Genomic DNA, 19,135 nt, shown 5'->3' with positions numbered 1-19,135 from the left:
ATTTTCTGTGCATGGTGTTATGCACTTGCTAAATTGAGGTGCCTAGTCTTGGCAGTCGGACAAATTATTCGGTGGTCATGCATTACTTTGACATAGGATTTTGTCAATAGTTTTCTTTGTGGTGACCTCAGTTGGTCTGCTGAAGTGTGCTTCATTGTTGTCAGACCACATTTAAAATAATTGTGTGGTAGTCACTGATTTTGCATTATCCACATGTTCATCCTTGTCTGTCTTGATTTGGGTTGCAGTCCAGCCCTTCATTTTCAATAAGTCAACACACTGACCAATTCAGAGCTGCCAACAATGAATTGTATGCTGTACATTTTATTCCTAGCATCACAAAGAATTTTAACGAAGCTCACCAACTAAAAGCTGCAACAAAAATGATACTTTCTTTCATGAAAATTTACCAGACACGTCGCAAACTATCCTTGTTTATAAAAAAGTTTTGCCATCTTGGTGAGGAAATAAAAATATTTAGCTCCAGAGGAACCATGTAGGTGGATGGTAGCTAAAGTTTAAAAGAAAAGTTGACCTTGTACTGCATAAATACATACCAAATAAAACCGTTGATGATCAGAGCCCTCCATGATACATAAATGCTGTAAAGAAATGGGCTACTGTGTATGATAGGTATGAAACAAAGTACTGGGCTTCAGAGGTGGCGAATGCAACACACTTCGCTGTAGAGAGCAATGCATGATTCATTAAACGACTGCTGTAGCAAAATTTTGTGAGGATATCTTCTACAAAACCCAGAGAAATTCTATTAGTGGGTCACAAGTAAGTGTCCAGTCACTAACGTGAAGAGGATGCACAAAATTACCTTGGATGTCATGTCATTGACTTTTGTGTCCTAGGGAAGTGTGATAGACAACAGTTCGTCATGTACCAATAACCTTGCAGTCAGACTTTCAACAGATGATGCAGTTATCGACTCTGGTAACCTGTAGCTGGGTGTAAAATTTTGTAAGAATGGGAAAGTAATCACATAGGTTCAGTTGTAGGTAAAGCAGGTGACAGGCCTAAATTTAGTTGTAGAACACTAAGTATACAGTCGGCCTACAAAGGATTGTCCACAAAGCACTTGTGTGTCCCATCCGAGTATTGCTAGTGTGTGGAAAAAGTTCCAAATCAGGCTAACAAGGATTATTGATCAGATACAGAGGAAGCACCCCAGTCCCAGGGTGGTTTGATTAGTGGGTGAGTCAGATGCAGAAGAAACTAAACTGGCAGACACTTATACACAAATTAGTATAAGACACAAACTATACTGAGAAAGCATACATTATGTTAAAAGAAGGGATTTTAAGTGATGATTTGAGGAATATACAACTACCTCCATAATGCACACCCTAAAGATGTTGTTTAATCAGTGTAGACCGTGGCATTTTAAACAGTAGATCTTCTCATGTTCCATATGTGAATAAAACAGGAAGCAACCCTAATGTGTGGTGCAGTGGGTTGTAGCCAGACATCCACTTCAAGGTGGTTTGTAGAATGTAGATGTACATTTTATCTGAATTTTAATCATAACACTATGCAGTAGCCCATAGACAAAACTGCTATGCTTGACATGTTATCTCAGTATGCGATTAACATGAAAATATTCACTTTCTGAAATGGTGAACATTGTGGACATAACCATAGCCTGTGCTTCTGACAGTATCTTCTCCTACAATAAACATCATCTCAGACAGAAAAATAATTCCTGACTATGCTGTCACAAAAATGAAATGTTAGGAATGGTCTGTTTCCTCACTTCCTCTTTGTTGCCTTAATAGTGTCTTATAATTGCACTCTTTCTGGATTTATTAAACTATGCACTGCTTATTTTAGTGGCACTAGATGTCTTTGTTTAATGTGTAACTAAATTGTTCCTTAATTTACTCACTTTTGCATCAGTGTCTCCACTAAATGGCCAAGAAAGTGTGAGGGTTGATACTACTAGCATATTGTCAAAATGCATTTAAATCTGAGCTAGTTAAACATTAATAGCCTCAAAGTGACTTCTTGCTGTTAGTGAAGTTTTGATATTTTGTAAGGTACAATTTGCTGTAATGGGATGTCATACAATCCTAGGTTTAACAATTTTCACTTCTAAAAATTCCATGACCATTCTAATAAATCTTTACAGATTTATTTTAAAATGATTTGGTTTATAGTTGAGTTGGTGTAAGTAGATCCTTGGCGGTTAAAGTGGGCTGGGCATGGCAGCTCCGGATGCCTACCTTGACCAGTAATATTACACAATTTTGTAAATATCTCAAGGGCCAGACTTCAGTGCTGTGAAGAAAGTTGAAAACTGGCAACAATGCTGTGAGCTGTCTCAAGACTTGACTAGTATATTTCATATGCCCTTTTGAAGGTGTATTTTGCACACTGATTTTTCTACATTTTTCTTTAACTTTGTCAATATGTGCTCATGTGAAAAAAAATTGTACCTGTAATATTCTTTTTTCAGATCTGTATGACATAAAACGAGCTGTTGTCCACACACACTTGCTGAACCCAGAGTGGCTTGTTGGATATTTTGGTACCCTTTCTGTGGAGGATTCACTTGAATGCTTAAAAGCTATGCTGACTGCAAACATTAGGCAGAATTTGCAGATATGTGTCCAGGTTAGTAGCTACACAACAGTATTAGAAATGAGATTTCTGATTCACAAGCAAGCATCAAATGTAAGACGACATTCTGTGTGTGTGACTAAGAGGTAAGGGGGAGGGGATACCACCAACTTGTACACAGAATGGGTGGCAATGTTAGGAGTAGTCTACTCCATGTTTTCCTGCTACTTTTTCCTAGACTGCCCCCCTTTCTTCCCTAGCACTTTTCCTTCAGGAATATGAGTGACAATGTTGTCTGAAAAGTACGGTAAATTTATTTCAGTTTCTTTAATCTGTCATATCATATCTTATTGCTTCTCAGTCCTCCCCCATGAATTTTAGCCACACTCTCAGATTTTCCCCATGGTGCTGCTGGTCAATCACTGCAGCATGTTACTGGAACCTTTAGAATGAGGTTACTTGCCACAGCGAATAACCAAGTCGACAAATAAGTTTGTCTCCATCATGACAATCTGTGCCCCCATGTTGCAGCTCCCTTGCCAGAAACTGGAAGAAAGGAGATACCTCTCGCCCAGCCTCTTTACAGTGCAGACCTATTTTTCTGAGTTCAGTCTTGTTGAATCATCCAGGGAGATACTAAGAGGCTAATGATTTTAGGATGACAAAGGCGACTTAGTTATATTGTAACAGCAAATAAAGAAATAAAAAATGTCTTGTTCACATTTGATTCACTTTCGTAGACAATCGCGAAATTTTTTACAAATTTTCAGTTTGTAATTCACTTAAATGAATCAATATGAACGTTTGTGTTTAATACACACATTTCTGCTAAATGCAGGCAGCACAATAGTTCACTTGTTAATGGATAGATAACTATTAGCCCATGTGAATTTATTTCGTGAAAAAGCCAAAAATTTGTGGGAGGTGCACTAAAGATAAAAAAATTAAAGTAGCCAAATGTGCAATATACTTTCCTGGGCACGTCCAAAATTGTGTGTTTGGTTTCTACCTTCCAATGACTTGTGAACCGACTCACCCTACAAATTATGTAGGCCTATAGAACGACTTCGTATAAAGAATTCTAGTGATGTCTGACATCTTACTTTTCTGTCTGGTAATTCAAGTGATACAGACAGCTGGCATCAGTGATGCAGTGTTTGAACCACAGTGCTGAAAGTTGCCACTACATTGACAGGAGGCTATGTTAGCCTAAAACTGTGGTGACATTATCACATTGCCGTGATTAAGACCAACAATTCTGACAATTATTTCCTGTTTTTTTTTTTAAATTGGTAACACATAGCAAAGAAATGGCTGTGTACTAGTCATGATTAAAAAGTTCTTAAATATTTTAAAATAGCCTCAACAAACTATGTCCTGTGGGAGCACTAACTCTGGAAAATCCCAAAGTTCTCAACTCATCTTGGGAGGTAACCTGTACCTTGTTGGACAGATGAATGCCATTCAGCAAGCCAGGCCAGGTGTCAGTTTAAATCCTGTCTGATAGCAATCACATAGCCTGTAGTCTCAAGACCTAAGGCTCAATGTGAAGTTACAAACAAGGAAAGGTCATGGCAAGTGTTCCTGGTCTGTAAATCGATCCAGTTATACAAAAATATGGGAAGCCATGCAGACGTTCCGGATACATCACTCGGACACTGACATAGCATTTTGTGAAAGCTAATGCCAATGCTAGTCAAGAGCTGGCATTTTGCCACTATTGTGTGACTGCAGATAGGGGCAAGTTGGATTACAGATCCCAAGATTGTCTTAAAATTCTTTTCTCCATGTGGAAGATAGAATTAGCACTGTCAGAGGCTTGTGATACTGCAACCGGCTACGATGAAATCCAGTACTGCATGCTTTTACATTTATCAGCAGTGTCAAAGTAAATCCCTCTCATCAAAGATGTGGAGGCGGCCTTGCCTGCGGCTATCAAGCATATGGGGTGCAGTCATCTGCAAGTAGTTGCTCACGTCGGCACCAATGATGCCTGTCGCTTGGGTTCTGAGGCGAGCCTCAGTTCTTAAATGCAGCTGGCGGATTTGGTGCAGATTGCTGGCCTTGCGTGCTGGGTGCAAGCAGAACTCTCTATTTGCAGCATCGTTTCCAGAGTGGATCGGGGCCTTTGATTTGGAGCCGTTTCATCCAGAGGCTTTGTCGACTTCGTGATGGTCTTGGCTACAGATTTCTAGACTTGAGCTATTGGGTGGGGAATTGTAGGATACACCCAGATAGGTCAGGGGTGCACTACACAAAGGAAGCGGCTACTCGGGTAGCAGAATACTTGTGCTGTGCACATCGGGGTTTTTAGGCTAGGCAGTAGTGAGAGGTGTCCTGATAAAATCACCAGTCGATGTGCAGGCAAGAATCGGGACGCACTCAGTGTAAAGACACTTCAGCTATCAAGATATTAGCAGTAAATTTTCAGTGTGTTCGAAATAAAGTTCCTGAATTTACTGCCCTCCAGGAAGCGTGTGGCGCACAAGTTATTCTCAGGACTGAGACCTGGCTAAAACCTGAGATAGGAAGTTACGAAATACTTAGTGAGGTTTGGAACGTGTATCTGAGACAGATTAGACACTGCAGGAGGTGGTGTCTTCATTGAAGTTGAAAAAAATGTCTACTGAGATTTGTGATTGTGAAGTTATCTGGACACGTTTTGACAGGGCTAGGGGAAATAGTTAATTGTTGGCTGTTATTACTGGCCACCAGCCTCCACTGTAACAGTTCTAGAATCATTCAAAGGGAGCTACTTTCTGGAGTACAGAAGTACCCGGATCATGCTATAGTAGTCTGAGGCAACTTCAACCTATTTAGTAAAGACTGGGATGTCTATGGATTCATTACAGGTGGTACAGAGAAGCTGTTGCGTGAATTACTTTTGAACACACTATCCGAAGACTGTCTTCAGCAGCATAATGGAAATATTTTAGATCTGATAGCCACGAACAGACCAGACCTCATAGACGGTGTCAGTGTTGAGACAGGGATTAGTGATCATGATGTTGTCATTAAGACTGTGGTTACGAAAGCTAAAAAGTTAGTCAAGAAGGCTACGAGAGTATTCTTACTAGAAAGAGCAGATAAGCAGTTGTTAGCATCCCACTTAGTAAATGAATTAACTTCATTTACTTCTGGTACGATGGAAGTGGAAGAATTACGGGAAATTTTAAACACATTGTAAATCACGCATTGGACAAATATGTGCCGAAAAAGTTGGTTACAGATCGAAAAGACCAGTTTAACAGCACAACTCTGAGAATGCTCAGGAAGCAAAGGCAGTTGCACTCATGGTACAAGAAAGATAGTGAGAATGAGGACAGGCAAAAGTTAAATTTGTGCTGCTGTAAAAAGAGTAATGCACGAAGCATTCAACCACTACCACTGTCATACCTTAGCAAAAGATCCTGCTGGAAACCCAAGGAAATTCTGATCTTACGTAAAATCGGTAAGTGGGTCGAAGGCTTCATTCCAGTCACTCACTGATCAGTTTGGCCTGGCAACAGGAGGCAGCAAAATGAGAGCTGAAATTTTAAATTAAGCATTTGAGAAATCTTTCACACAGGAGGATCGTACAAACATACTGCCGTTTACGTCTTGTACAGATTGCCGTATGGAGGACATAGTGATAGACATCCCTGGGGTTGTGAAGCAGCTGAATGGGTTGAAAATAAATAAATCGCCAGGTCCTGATGGGATTCCAATTCGGTTTTACAGAGAGTACTCTACTGCATTGGCTCCTTACTTAGCTTGCATTTATCGCGAATCTCTTGCCCAACATAAAGTCCCGAGGGACTGGAAAAAAAGTGCAGGTGACGCCTGTATATATGAAGGGTAGAAGGACTGCTCCTTAAAACTACAGACCAATATCCTTAAGATCGGTTTGTTGCAGGATTCTCGAACATATTCTCAGTTCGAATATAATGAATTTCCTTGAGACAGAAGTTGCTGTCCATGCATCAGCACGGCTTTAGAAAGCATCGCTCCTGTGAAATGCAACTCACCCTTTTTTTCACATATCTTGCGAACCATGGATGAAGGGTATCGGACAGATGCCATATTCCTTGACTTCAGGAAAACGTTTGACTCTGTGCCCCACTGCAGACTCCTAACTAAGGTACAAACATATGGGATTGGTTCCCAAATATGAGAGTGACTCTAAGACTTCTTAAGTAATAGAACCCAGCATGTTGACCTTGATGGTGAGTGTTCATCAGATGTGAGGGTATCACCTGGAGTGGCCCAGGGAAGTGTGGTAGGTCCGCTGTTGTTTTCTATCTACATAAATGATCTTTTGGACAGGGTGCATAGCAATTTGCAGCTGTTTGCTGATGATGCTGTGGTGTATGGGAAGGTGTTGTCGTTGAGTGACTGTAAGAGGATACAAAATGACTTGGACAGGATTTACGATTGGTGTAAAGAATGGCAGCTAACTCTAAATATAGATAAAAGTAAATTATTATAGATGAATAGGAAAAAGAATCCCGTAATGTTTGAATACTCCATCAGTAGTGTAGCGCTTGACACAGTCACGTCGATTAAATATTTGGGCGTAACATTGCAGAGCGTTACGAAGTGGGACAAGCATGTAATGGCAGTTGTGGTGAAGGTGGATAGTCTTCTTCGGGTCATTGGTAGAATTTTGTGAAGATATGATTCATCTGTAAAACAGACTGTTTACAAAACACTAATACGACCTATTCTTGAGTACTGCTCAAGTGTTTGGGATCCCTATCATGTCGGATTGAGAGAGGACATAGAAGCAATTCAGAGGCTGGCTGTTAGACTTGTTACTGGTAGGTTTGATAATCACGCGAGTGTTACGGAAATGCTTCAGGAACTCTGGTGGGAGTCCCTAGAGGAAAGGAGGCGTTCTTTTCGTGAATAGCTACTGAGGAAATTTAGAAAACCAGCCACACAGTCAGGTGGCTTACGGAGTATGGATGTGGATGTAGACATTTCATGAGTACCTCAATTTTATAGCTTTCTTTACAGATAGATCAAAGCAGAGGGACTCTTGGCTGTTCTACAGTTTCCCAGATCATGTCCTCAAGGTCAGACTGCCTCAAGAATTTACTGTCTTCAGTGCAGAATTGTGCAATCCTGTGGGCACTGGACCTGACGAGACAGCCTTCCAGTGCTTAATGTCTTGTCTGTTCAGATTGAGTGTGCTGTCCACTCTCCATTGGGACCCAGCAGATAAAGAAATCCCTGAAAATCAAGGATGCTCCCCTCAGACAACAACTGGGGAGGGAGGTGTCTTTCTGTTAGGCCCATGGGTTTTGGGGGGAACTAAAAGGTAGATCTAGCAGCCTAGGTGGTGTATTCTGATCCTTGGCTACTTCAGTGTGCCATCCTCCTCCATGCAATTACCTCGCTGTTGAGGTACAAAGTCGTGTGTTGATGGGAAGAAGAGTGGCGGGAAGTGACACGGTAAGCTCTGCATCATAAAGCTGACAAATATGCTGTGGTGTACCTTCTTCCAGCCACATAAAGAGGAGGTCCTTCGTATTGAGTTTCTGTGTAGGCCACAGTCATATGGTTCATGGCTTCTGACTCTGGTATGAGGACCTTCCAGTGTGTGGTGCTTATGGTGTACAGCTCACTTTAATTTTCCAACCAGTGGGCTGTGGTGGATTTTCTGACTTAGTCATCTATTTTTAGTAATGTTCAAATGAATGTGTTCAGAGTTTTAAAGTTTCATGAATTGTCAAACATCTTTCACAAGCTTTTAGGGAGATATCTTAATGTGTTAACAGGATGACAGGCTCACACACATTTTTGTAAGTAGACAGTCAGGGACATTCACTGTGCATTTCTTTGTTCTTTTCTTGTTTTACTTGCATTTTAATCTCACATACAGTTACCATTACTTTTCCTCCATTTTAGTTTGTGAGGTACTGATTTTGTGGTTGATCAGAGTGAGTGTGAAACAATTAGGTTTGTCACATTGGTTTGCTCTAATGAGTATAAGGTTGGTGATAACTTTGCCAATGCCCATAAGCTGCTTCGCTCTCTCGCTCCTCTGTAACTGGATGTTGGATGAAAAAACTCCTATTGCGGGGTTCTTTAAATCTAAAGCTTTTTTATTTTTAGTTGCTGGCAAGAGTTGTTGGTCCACTCATTTTGTAGTGGTACAAACATGAGACAGTGAAACTACACTGATTAGCTAGAATATGACTACTTACCTAATAGCCAGTAGTCCACCTCTGGCTTGGATAACAGCAGCAGTGCATTGTGGCATAAACAGTGAGGCCTAGGTAGGTTTCTGGAGTTTGTGCACCAAATCTGCATGCACATGCACAAAATCCCATAAATTCTGGGGAGGGGGAGTAGTTCTGATAGGCTTAATCACATACCAGATGTGTTCGGTCAGGTTCAGAGATTCAGATCTGGTGAGATTGGAGACCAGCACATTAGTCAAAACTTCGCACTGTGTTCCTTGAACCACTCCAATCACTCTCCCACTCGTGTGGTGTGGCACATTGTCTTGTTGAAAAATGCTACTCCCATCAGGAAATGTGATTTTTCTTGAAGTGGTGTACATGGATTGCAACCAGTGTAAGATACTTCTTAGGTGTCGTGCATCATGGTGCCTTGCACTAGCTAAACAGGAGCCATGGAAGCCCAAGTGAATGTTCCACACAGCATAAGGGAATTGTGGAAGAATATACATAACGTGTCATGTTTATATTTGTATTATTCTTATGCCTAATAGTGATAGTCAGAAATGAAGAATGGCAACTGACTAGATTTTTAAATCTAAGATGACTAATTTCTGTGCAGAATTTGATGTACTAAAGAAGCGGTCGCAAAGATTTTCAAACGGAGAATAATTTTCGCCTAACTCTCGTTCAGAACATGTTCTATCATACAGTCTATTATTTGGTTCTTGTTAATCATTACCAAAGAAAGCAGCAGTGTAAGTAACAAAAAATAGCAGTCTCTTGCCATTGCTTCGCTAATAAGACGATTCCTCTTTTTTTACATTGTAAGCGGCGGTAGCGCGCGCACAAGCAAGCCATGCCGCGAGTGGCGACAGGCTGCAAACACGCACTATCAGAATGCGACAAACAATGCATGACACAGTACAGTAATGCATTTTCAGCTTAGTGATGTAAACACCTATAACAAAGAAAACAGAACTTACCAGATAAAAGCAAAATAAGCAATTGATTCAAGCCAGACGAAGCACCTGAGAAAGGACGGAGCACCTGATGCATAGCAACGGCTACCTGGTAAAGCTTAACTGCTAAGCTTAAGACTCAAACCAAACTACTGTAGCTGTTTAGTCATTCATTTGACCTAAATTGTCTCTTATTACAATGGACCAACTTTGTTTCGATTTGGAGGTGTGGCCTAAAACTTTTCTCCCCCCTTGAATGTAGAGTCTCAAACTTCACATGCGGCTTAGATTAGGGAAAGTTTTTTTCTTTATTTCGAGTCTCATTTTTCAGGTGCGGCTTTTTAGAGTGTGGCTTAGGTTCGAGTAAATATGGTACATAGTTTTAAATATAACCTTTATCTCATAGAACAAAAGTTGATTATTGAATGCACATTACATGTTCATTGCTTTTTTCAGATTGCCACAAAATATCACGAACAACTAACAACAAAAGCTCTTATTGATTTGTTTGAGTCATTCAAGAGCTATGAAGGTCTTTTTTACTTCCTGGGCTCAATAGTAAACTTCAGCCAGGACCAAGAAGTGCACTTCAAATACATTCAGGTAATTGTTTTACAGTTCTCTTACTTATTGTTCACTGACTAATGATTAAATGGCATATTTGACTAACAGTCTGTGATGCAATTAACCAGAGATGAAGTCTACCTTTGCTTTAATAACAAACCTGCTGTTTTTTGACATTAATTGCTTATTCTGTTTAAATTTCTTTAGATCATGGTCTTCAACTTTTATTGCTTCCTTTGCTGACATGGCTATTTCCTACTAATTTTGAATTAGTAGCTCATTGATAATTTTATTAACAGCATGGCATGGGATTGCCTGTATGTGCATGTATTGGACATCAACATAAAAGCATTTGATTTTGCAAACTTAAAATGCTGCAGTGTACACATGATAAATGGATATTGAGCACCAGTAGGAATTGTAGGACTCTCCCTTCGATCAGGTGTGTTTTACACAGTAAGCAACGACAGCTGTAGCAGTGCCAGTTTTTTGGTAAGAGAAATCCCTCCACAGGCCTGATAAGATGTAATCAAAATTTGGCCATGGAATATTATCACTCATTAGAATAGCATTCCTCATAATCGGAGATAGATGATACATTAGGTAACTGAAGTAGTGTCTATGGAAAAGTCCCAGATAGTCTTGCTTACAAACAATAACAATGCCCACTTATATTATGTTCATCATAAGAATAAACCTCATGTAAACTTTACACCTTGTATTCTTGCACATTCGCTTGAATCTCACTGGATTTCGTTTCATGTGGAGCGGAAGCAAAGTTGTGAGTGTTACAGTCAAGGATGATCATAAGGATATGTTTTATGCATTTCACACACATAGGCTGAGCAATAATGTGCAGGACAACAGCTTTACTGGCACTTTAAGCTTGGACAACACAGGCCAACTAGTGGTCCAATTAGCCTGCAATGATGTGAGCAGTTGCAGTTTGTACATAAGAGATGGCCAAAGAAACAATGTCGCTTCCAGCAATACAACACGCTTCTTAAGCGACCAGATTGAAAGCATAAAAAGATCATGTTCTCGCCTAACATCCTGATTACAGACAAGAATGATGAAAAGATCTTAAGTTACGTGGTAACTATTCTGAGCGAGAAATATCTGACGGAAAGGCATACTGCAGGGATTTCACCGTATTGTTGAATACTGAAGCCACTGAAGGTATTAATTGCAGTCAATCTGGTACTCTCAGCTACTTCCATATCTGAATCCGAGAAATAAATTTCAGTACTGGAACAGTCATCTGCTGCATTGATAACCAGTTGATCAACAACAGAATCCATGAATGTACCATGGCACCGCATTTCATCCTCTTTCTTACGCAGCGTCATTATATATCCCACCAATATGCGGCAGTGACATGAAAAGAGCTGCGTGTGTTAGTTCCAGTACATGTGGCAGCTTAGGTCTCATTTCACAGTCCATATCCCTTAACTTGGCTCCAGATCGGTTCTGTTAGGTTGATACTGTAATAGCACAGTGGCAGATGTAAAAATGCAGCATTAGTATGGTGTGCTCAAATTAGACGCCTAACTATCACTTCAAACAAGATTATAAAAGGAAGATATTTCTGCTTAGTAGGAGAGGCAAGAAACACTTCAAAAGTTTTGGATCACCTCAGTTCAGTGTGTTCCAGAACCTGTACAGAAAATTGGAATAGCACCATGTACCTGTTGGTTATAGCCTCCTGACCACACAGGGACTGCTCTGCTGATACCTGTGTTGTTAACTTCACACATATGCCAAGGAGTAGATGCCCATCCCCATGGGGCAACGGGACTCCCCGTAATGCCCATCCTGCAGATGGCCTTAGCTGTGGCTGGGGAAGGGGCCCTGGTTGGAGTGGGTGGCATCAGGGTGAATGACATGCGATGCAGTCCCTCTCTTGCTGGTGGTGAACCATCAGCAGTCTTTAAGCATTAAGGAGCTCAATTCAACACACATAAGACCCCAAATCGTTCTCCATGGCCACACCATGGGAGGAACATCAGCCTAAGAATGTCAGCGGCTCTTGCTTGCCTCAGTACCTTGTTACAGTGCTGAAGAAGCCTCAGTTTTTAGTTGAACATTTAGAGGACAAATTTGGGTCTGCCTTGTCACGGACGTTACTCACTTCAGACAAGCTGGGTGATGTTTCTATAACCATCATGCCCCCGAGAGCTTAAATATGGTGCAGGGTATTATATTTTGCAGCAACCTCCTTTTGCAGTCTGACAATGAGCTGTGCGCCAACTCAGTGTCGAGGTGTAAATTTTGTCGAGCTTGTCCACTGGGGTCAGATGGATAATCAGGTAGCACTGGTGCCTTTGTCTTGGTCTTAAAGGGTGATACATTGCCCGAGAAGGTAAAGCTGATAGTGTAAGGCTGTGATGTAAAGCCCTATATCCCTAATCCGCTTAGTTGCTTTGTGTTGGAAGTTCGGCCATATGTCTTACCCGTTTTACTGCATTTTGTACTGCTGCTCCAGTACGGGTGTTGCTGAGCGGCCCCTACATGAGGTCATCTACGAAGCACAATCATGGGCTCTCACCCACAGTTTCCAGTTTTCAGCTGCAGTTGTGTGTTATGCTGTTCTGTCAGTGTCATACTGTTCATCTGGACTCAGAACTTTACCTTCATTACACTCCACTGACTGTAGTGGAGACATATTGATTATTAGGACTGGTTTCTGATGCTCGATTGACTTAGCTTCCTCATCTCCGTCAGCTTAAGCAAAAGTACTAGCATCATCTCAATGTCTTTCATTGGCCCAGCAGCACCAATTGGGGTGCAGATTGCTCTATGCTGCTGTGACTCGACAGAGCCCTTGTCCAATCCTGAATTGACTATGGAAGTGTGGTTTATGGTTCGGCAGCACCCTCAGCATCGAATTTTCTCAGGCCCGTGCAACACTATGGGGTTAGACTTGCGACAGGAGCTTTAGGAAGAGTCTGGTGACCAGTGTATTGTTGGAGACTTGGGTCCCTCCATTGCAGATCAGATGTGCACAACTGCTCGACAGTTACGCTGCACACATTCGTACTTCTCCTGAGCATCCAAATTAGTCTTTCTTTCCCTGCCTGTGGCTATTCACATATTAGTAGCACACTAATGGCGTGTGTTGGTTCCACATAACACGTGACTGGGTTGCTTCCAAACATGTCTCCGATGATTGTCTGGTTAAAGATACACGTGATACTCATCGGTGAAGAGAACGTGGTGCCAGTCCTCGGTGATCCATTCGACATGTTGGGTACCCCCTGTACAATGCTGCATGGTATCGTGGTTGCAAAGATGGACGTCAGGAGTGAAGTTGGATATCATGCAGCCTATTGTGCACTGTTAGTCGTAACATGATGTCTTGTGGCTGCGTGAAAATCATTATTCAGCATGGTGTTGTTGCTGTCAATGTTCATCAGTCACAATCCGTAGATAGTGGTCATCCACTGCAGTCGTAACCCTTGGGCGGCCTGAGCGAAGTAAGTCATCAATTCCTGTCTCTCTGTATCTCCTCCATGTCCGAACATCATTTTGATTTACTCTGAGACGCTTGGACACTTCCCTTGTTGAGAGCCCTTCCTGGCACAAAATAAACAATGAGGCCGCAATCGAATCGTAGTATTTACCATCCAGGCCTGGTTGAACTACAGACAACACAAGCAGTGTACCTCCTTCCTAATGAAATGACTGGAACTGATCGGCTGTTGGATCCCCCACCCCCATTTATTACATGCTGCTCATACATGCTGCTCATACATGGTTGTTTACATCTTTAGGTGAGTTTAGTGACATCTTAGAACAGTCAAAGGGACTGCCAGCGAGAAAATCACGAGTCAATGTTTATCTTCAGGAGTTCAGGCTACGTGGGTGATGACAAACTCTTTTTGATGTGCATATAATACAGATTACTCGAGAGGTCAACATGAAAATTTAGTCTCCACTACTGCCAAGGTTGAGAATCAATGGACAAAGCTTAAAAGTATTGTACAATATGCCTTAGACAGATATGTGCCAAGCAGAGTTGGAAGGAATGGAATACAGCTGCCATCGTTAGTCAGCCATTTTAGAAAGCTAGTACATAATAGGAGCTTCCTTTCCAATGTAAATGTAATAAAATATTAACATACATGAACAAAACCAAAAAGAAATGTAAACAAATATAGCCAGCCATGCATTGAAGCTTTCAAGTAATTTGAAAGTAAATTCTACGTACTGACTCCACAGAAAACCCCGAGAAGTTTTGTTCTAAAGCAAAATCAATAAATGGATCAAAGCTATCTGTACACACACTGCGATCATAATGGTATCAAAGCATAGGATGAACAGAGAGAAGGCTGTAGTACTACTAACAGTTTTCCTAACCTGTTACACAGAGGAAGATCGTAGTGCGGTTCCTCCTCGAAATTGCCATATGCTCATCATTGGCAAACACAAATATAAGCAACCACAGAATCAAAAGAAACTATGATCTCGTAAGAGGTAAGGCCATTACTGTCCACGCAAACTTTTAACACTGTGTGGTGGCTGATTTGAGTGACCGTAAATGGGAAATGTCTTTAGTCACTCTAGTGAGCTGTTGCACAGTATGTCAACTTTGTGTGGACAGTAGACCAGATGGGATACCAAGATTGTCCATAAACATGGGTCAGATTCTTTCACATGCTCTAATAGCAGTGCACTGTAGCAAAATTATTTGTTGTGATTTGAAAAGGCATGAGTCGTAACTATATTAGAGGACTGTGAGAACAGATGCCCAAAACTATTCGCACTCACTTAAGACATTTATGGACTCTGAAAATTTCATTTTTTGGCTTCAACATGGGTAGCATAATTGATCATAAGAATCCCAGCTGTTGAATCATGGGACACACAAAGCAGTAGATAGCAGCATCCAGGTATATGCTGCAGTGCTTTGTGACTTAAGGCCTTGGATACAGCTCCACACTGCTGCCTAAAGAACAAAATATGAGCATATGGAATACGACAAGTTGTGAGATTCGTCTGAAGAGTTTCTAGCAAACACAAGTGTTGGGACAAATTGAGGTTTTCCATCCCTGCTCTTCAGAAACAGTGGTACCCCACATGAAGAAAATTAACACACCATGATGTTCTTAATGCTGAGAAATCTTAAGATTCTTTGAATGTACCACAAGGAATGTTTAAAGGGCAATTAGTTCCTGGAATACATAAAAATAACTAGTTATTAACAGAAGTAGTTCTGTGATACTTTTCAAGGATTGCATCTAGAACTGTTAGTGCCAGAATTTGCAGTTGACATCTCTACATAAATAGATATAAAGTAGTGCACATAAACAAGCTGTAAGATCCATTGTTCTATAATAAAAAGATTGCCGAAGCCACGGAAAGTAGTTGTGTTCATTAAATATTGAGTATGTGTACAGAGCAATTTAAAGTGCAATGACCAATAAAACTAGTAACAGGAAAGGCATATGCCACACAGATTAATTGGAAGAATGCTCAGGAAGTGTAGTCAAACTAAAACATACAAAATTCTCATTCACCCAGTACTTAAATATTTGCTTGTCTGTCCATGATCTGTGCTAGGTAAGACTGATAAAGAGAAATGCCTTTATATAAAAATTCATATAGTAAATGCAAAAGTGTTGTGCAGGTGCTGCAAGAGGCATTCTCTGTAATGGTGCGGTTTACTGTTAAAATTCAGTGTGTGTGTTCCTAGAAGAGACAATTCATAATATTCTTTCCTCCATGTAGATCTTGGGAACATAAAATTAGAGATTAAAGTTCACATGAAAGCATACCAACATTCATTCTTCCCATGAACTGTTTTGTGACATGGACAGGAAATGTGGGATGGGAGTGAGGGTGGTACACAAATAACCTTCCACATTGTTAGGTGACCTTCAGAGAAGTAAATAAATCATTAGATTTTACGACATGACTTAGATTCTGACAAATGCCAGAGTGTAATATCCGTAAAGAATTCTTCAGTATAATTATCTAAAATTAGAATACATCATAGAGAGAACCGAAGCATGTCTTCTTGCACATAGAATGAGGCCAAATGTTTAAGGCATTTACATATAATATACAGCTGAGGAACTTCAAAGGAACAAAATTAAAATAACTGCTGGCATAAAGGACCAAGATATAAAAGCAGATCCTGAAAAGGTTACCATCTACAAGTACTTTGATATCACAGATTTACATCCTTGACCACTTTGTAAAACAGCTGTGCCATTACTATAACATGCAAGCTTATTTGGTCACTCACAAAGTACTGAATTACAGTATGTGCAGAAATATGTTTGTAAGAGAATCTTATCAGCTGTTAATGCAGTTGTAGTTAGTAAATATAGGATTGATAAAGAAATCAGCCAGGAGGAAATTAAAAAGTAATACAAATTCCATAGAGGGGCAAAACACTTCTATGTCCATAATTAAGACACAGCCAAGTTTAAAATAATTACATAAAAATTCCAAGTTTTAATACTGATCTAATAAAAGTAAAATTATAGAACATCGTGTAAATCATCAAGCAAGAAGGAAAAGCTCAGTGTAGTTTTACAGGCTGGAATACCTTAATGTATGGTGTTCTGTAAAATATAGTTACGTTAATATTAAGATGTCAAGACTATAATTATCAAGAAATGTAAAGATTATGTAAGTACTTTATTTGTTGTTTGGTTTTGCAGGCTGCGTGCAAGACTGGTCAAATAAAAGAAGTGGAACGTATCTGCAGAGAGTCTAATTGTTATAATGCAGAACGTGTTAAAAACTTCTTAAAAGAAGCAAAGCTTACTGACCAGTTGCCATTGATCATTGTTTGTGATAGATTTGATTTCGTCCACGATTTGGTGCTATATCTTTATCGCAACAACTTACAGAAGTACATCGAAATATATGTGCAAAAGGTAAACTAAGACATCTGTTTTCTAATAGTGGTGTAAAGTGTACAAAAGTGTTTCAGTGTACTTATTATAATTAATTATTTTATGTGGTCAGTTGTAAAGTCTCTTACATAACCTATATTTAAAGATGGAAAGTGGCAGTATTTAACTTATAATACACTAATGACAAAATTAAATTTTGCTTTTTATGGCAATGTTTAAACTTCCAGGTGAATCCATCAAGGTTGCCAGTTGTTGTTGGAGGGCTTTTAGATGTGGACTGTTCAGAAGATATTATAAAGAACTTGATATTGGTTGTCCGTGGGCAGTTTTCCACAGATGAATTGGTAGAAGAAGTTGAAAAACGGAACAGACTGAAATTGCTTCTGCCATGGCTTGAATCTCGTGTTCATGAGGGCTGTGTAGAACCAGCTACACACAATGCCCTGGCGAAGATCTACATAGATAGCAACAATAATCCTGAAAGATTCTTAAAGTAAGATATATTTGATGTCGGACTACTAATACAGCTTGTCAGAGCTTAATGGTTTGCATTTTAACAGGCCCAGTCAAAGCACCGTCTTGCCATATTAGCTTTTTCATTTTGGAAGCATTTGCTTAGTATTTTCAATTCCATGTAGATTGTCACATTTCAGTTTAATTACGTGAAATTTGGTCAGATTATTTTGCAGATACATCAGATTAGAAAAATAAGTTGATTTATTTTGAGAATGTTTGAGGTGTTGTCATTTTGAATTGTTCTGCATTGTGCACACTGTCACAACATGTTTCCATTTTCATCATATATTTACACTTAATAACATGTGATGAATTATAATGATAAAAAGCTCGTTCAAAGCTATAGTGTGTGTGACTTTAATGTTTATAGGTACTGTATTGCTGTGGCATGCCAAGCCAACAAAATATACCTCAAAACATATCTTTTGAGAAGACTGGTTCTATGTGTACCCAAAAGTTCTTTATGCCAGGTGTGGGCTGCCATTTGCCCACCTGTGCCTTAAAATATTGTGTATGGCAGTAGACCAAAAGAAAGAACATGTGTAAGTTCCTGTAGTGTCAGAAGTACCTATAAATAGTACTTCACACTAGTGAAACATTAGGAAAGAACATACTGTGAGATCAAAGCGGGCAACCAACTTTGACAGTTATGTTAACCCCACAAGATGATATTGTAATAGAAAACGGTCTGGTTCTTTGTTTGGTCCTTCTCTATATTCTGACCTAGGATAGGAATGCTAAGTTTAAAATAAACACTAAGCAGTTTGAATTTCACGCAGTTTGCTTACACTAACGAACTTCAATAAATTTAAGAGTAGTGAACTTTTGCAGATCCATAGAGCCAAACCCCTCTTCTGAAATTCAAGTTACTTACAATGTTGCAAATTGTGAGAGGTTAATGTTACACTCTTCACAAAATGTCAAAAAGCAGTTTTGTCAATTGTATTAACTTCTAATTTCAATTCCTCAGTCTTCTGTAATTTCTCGAAATTACGTATGTGGTAGTGTAATGAAATAAAACTGCATAGGGCATGGTAGAGGGCGTATGGAATTTAATTTTAGGTGTACTGTCGGATGCCAATCTATCCTCCATATTGGAACTGGAGACATTAGGAAAGAACTGCCCAGTGAAAATACGTTTATTGAAAATAACATTGCTACCAGATTCATGTGCATTTGTTTAAGCTTTACTAACTTTCAACCTAACAATCATCTTGGAAATGGCTATAAACTTTTTTAAAAAAAGAGCATACTGTGTATTACTCGCTCTCTCCTGGCAAATTAAAGGCAATGCATTTTTTGTTATATAACAATCTGACAAATCCTGTGTGGTTCATAAATATTCTGCCGCTGGAGTGTGTAGTATCTGAAATGGAAGATACCATAGCTCTTTAGGTACTGATGCAAACTTTTCTTCTGTTTGGGCTAATACTGAAGTTGAGCCCATCAGAATATTTCATTCACTATTGAATGGTTAAGAACAATGCAG

The 19,135-nt window shown here is 39.8% G+C and overlaps 1 protein-coding gene across 1 annotated transcript in view; it reads left to right on the top strand.

The window, feature by feature from the left end:
- LOC126284984 (clathrin heavy chain) overlaps window positions 1-19,135 on the top strand; it is a 137,536-nt gene that overhangs the window by 95,111 nt on the left and 23,290 nt on the right. The window contains exons 14-17 of the mRNA XM_049984274.1: window positions 2,465-2,622; window positions 10,154-10,300; window positions 16,933-17,151; window positions 17,358-17,623. Coding sequence (XP_049840231.1) covers window positions 2,465-2,622; window positions 10,154-10,300; window positions 16,933-17,151; window positions 17,358-17,623 — 790 coding nt within the window. The remainder of the gene's footprint in view (window positions 1-2,464; window positions 2,623-10,153; window positions 10,301-16,932; window positions 17,152-17,357; window positions 17,624-19,135) is intronic.

This window comes from Schistocerca gregaria, chromosome 8, assembly GCF_023897955.1.
Source record: "Schistocerca gregaria isolate iqSchGreg1 chromosome 8, iqSchGreg1.2, whole genome shotgun sequence".
Classification (NCBI taxonomy): domain Eukaryota; kingdom Metazoa; phylum Arthropoda; class Insecta; order Orthoptera; family Acrididae; genus Schistocerca; species Schistocerca gregaria.
This window is presented reverse-complemented; position numbering and strand designations above follow the sequence as displayed.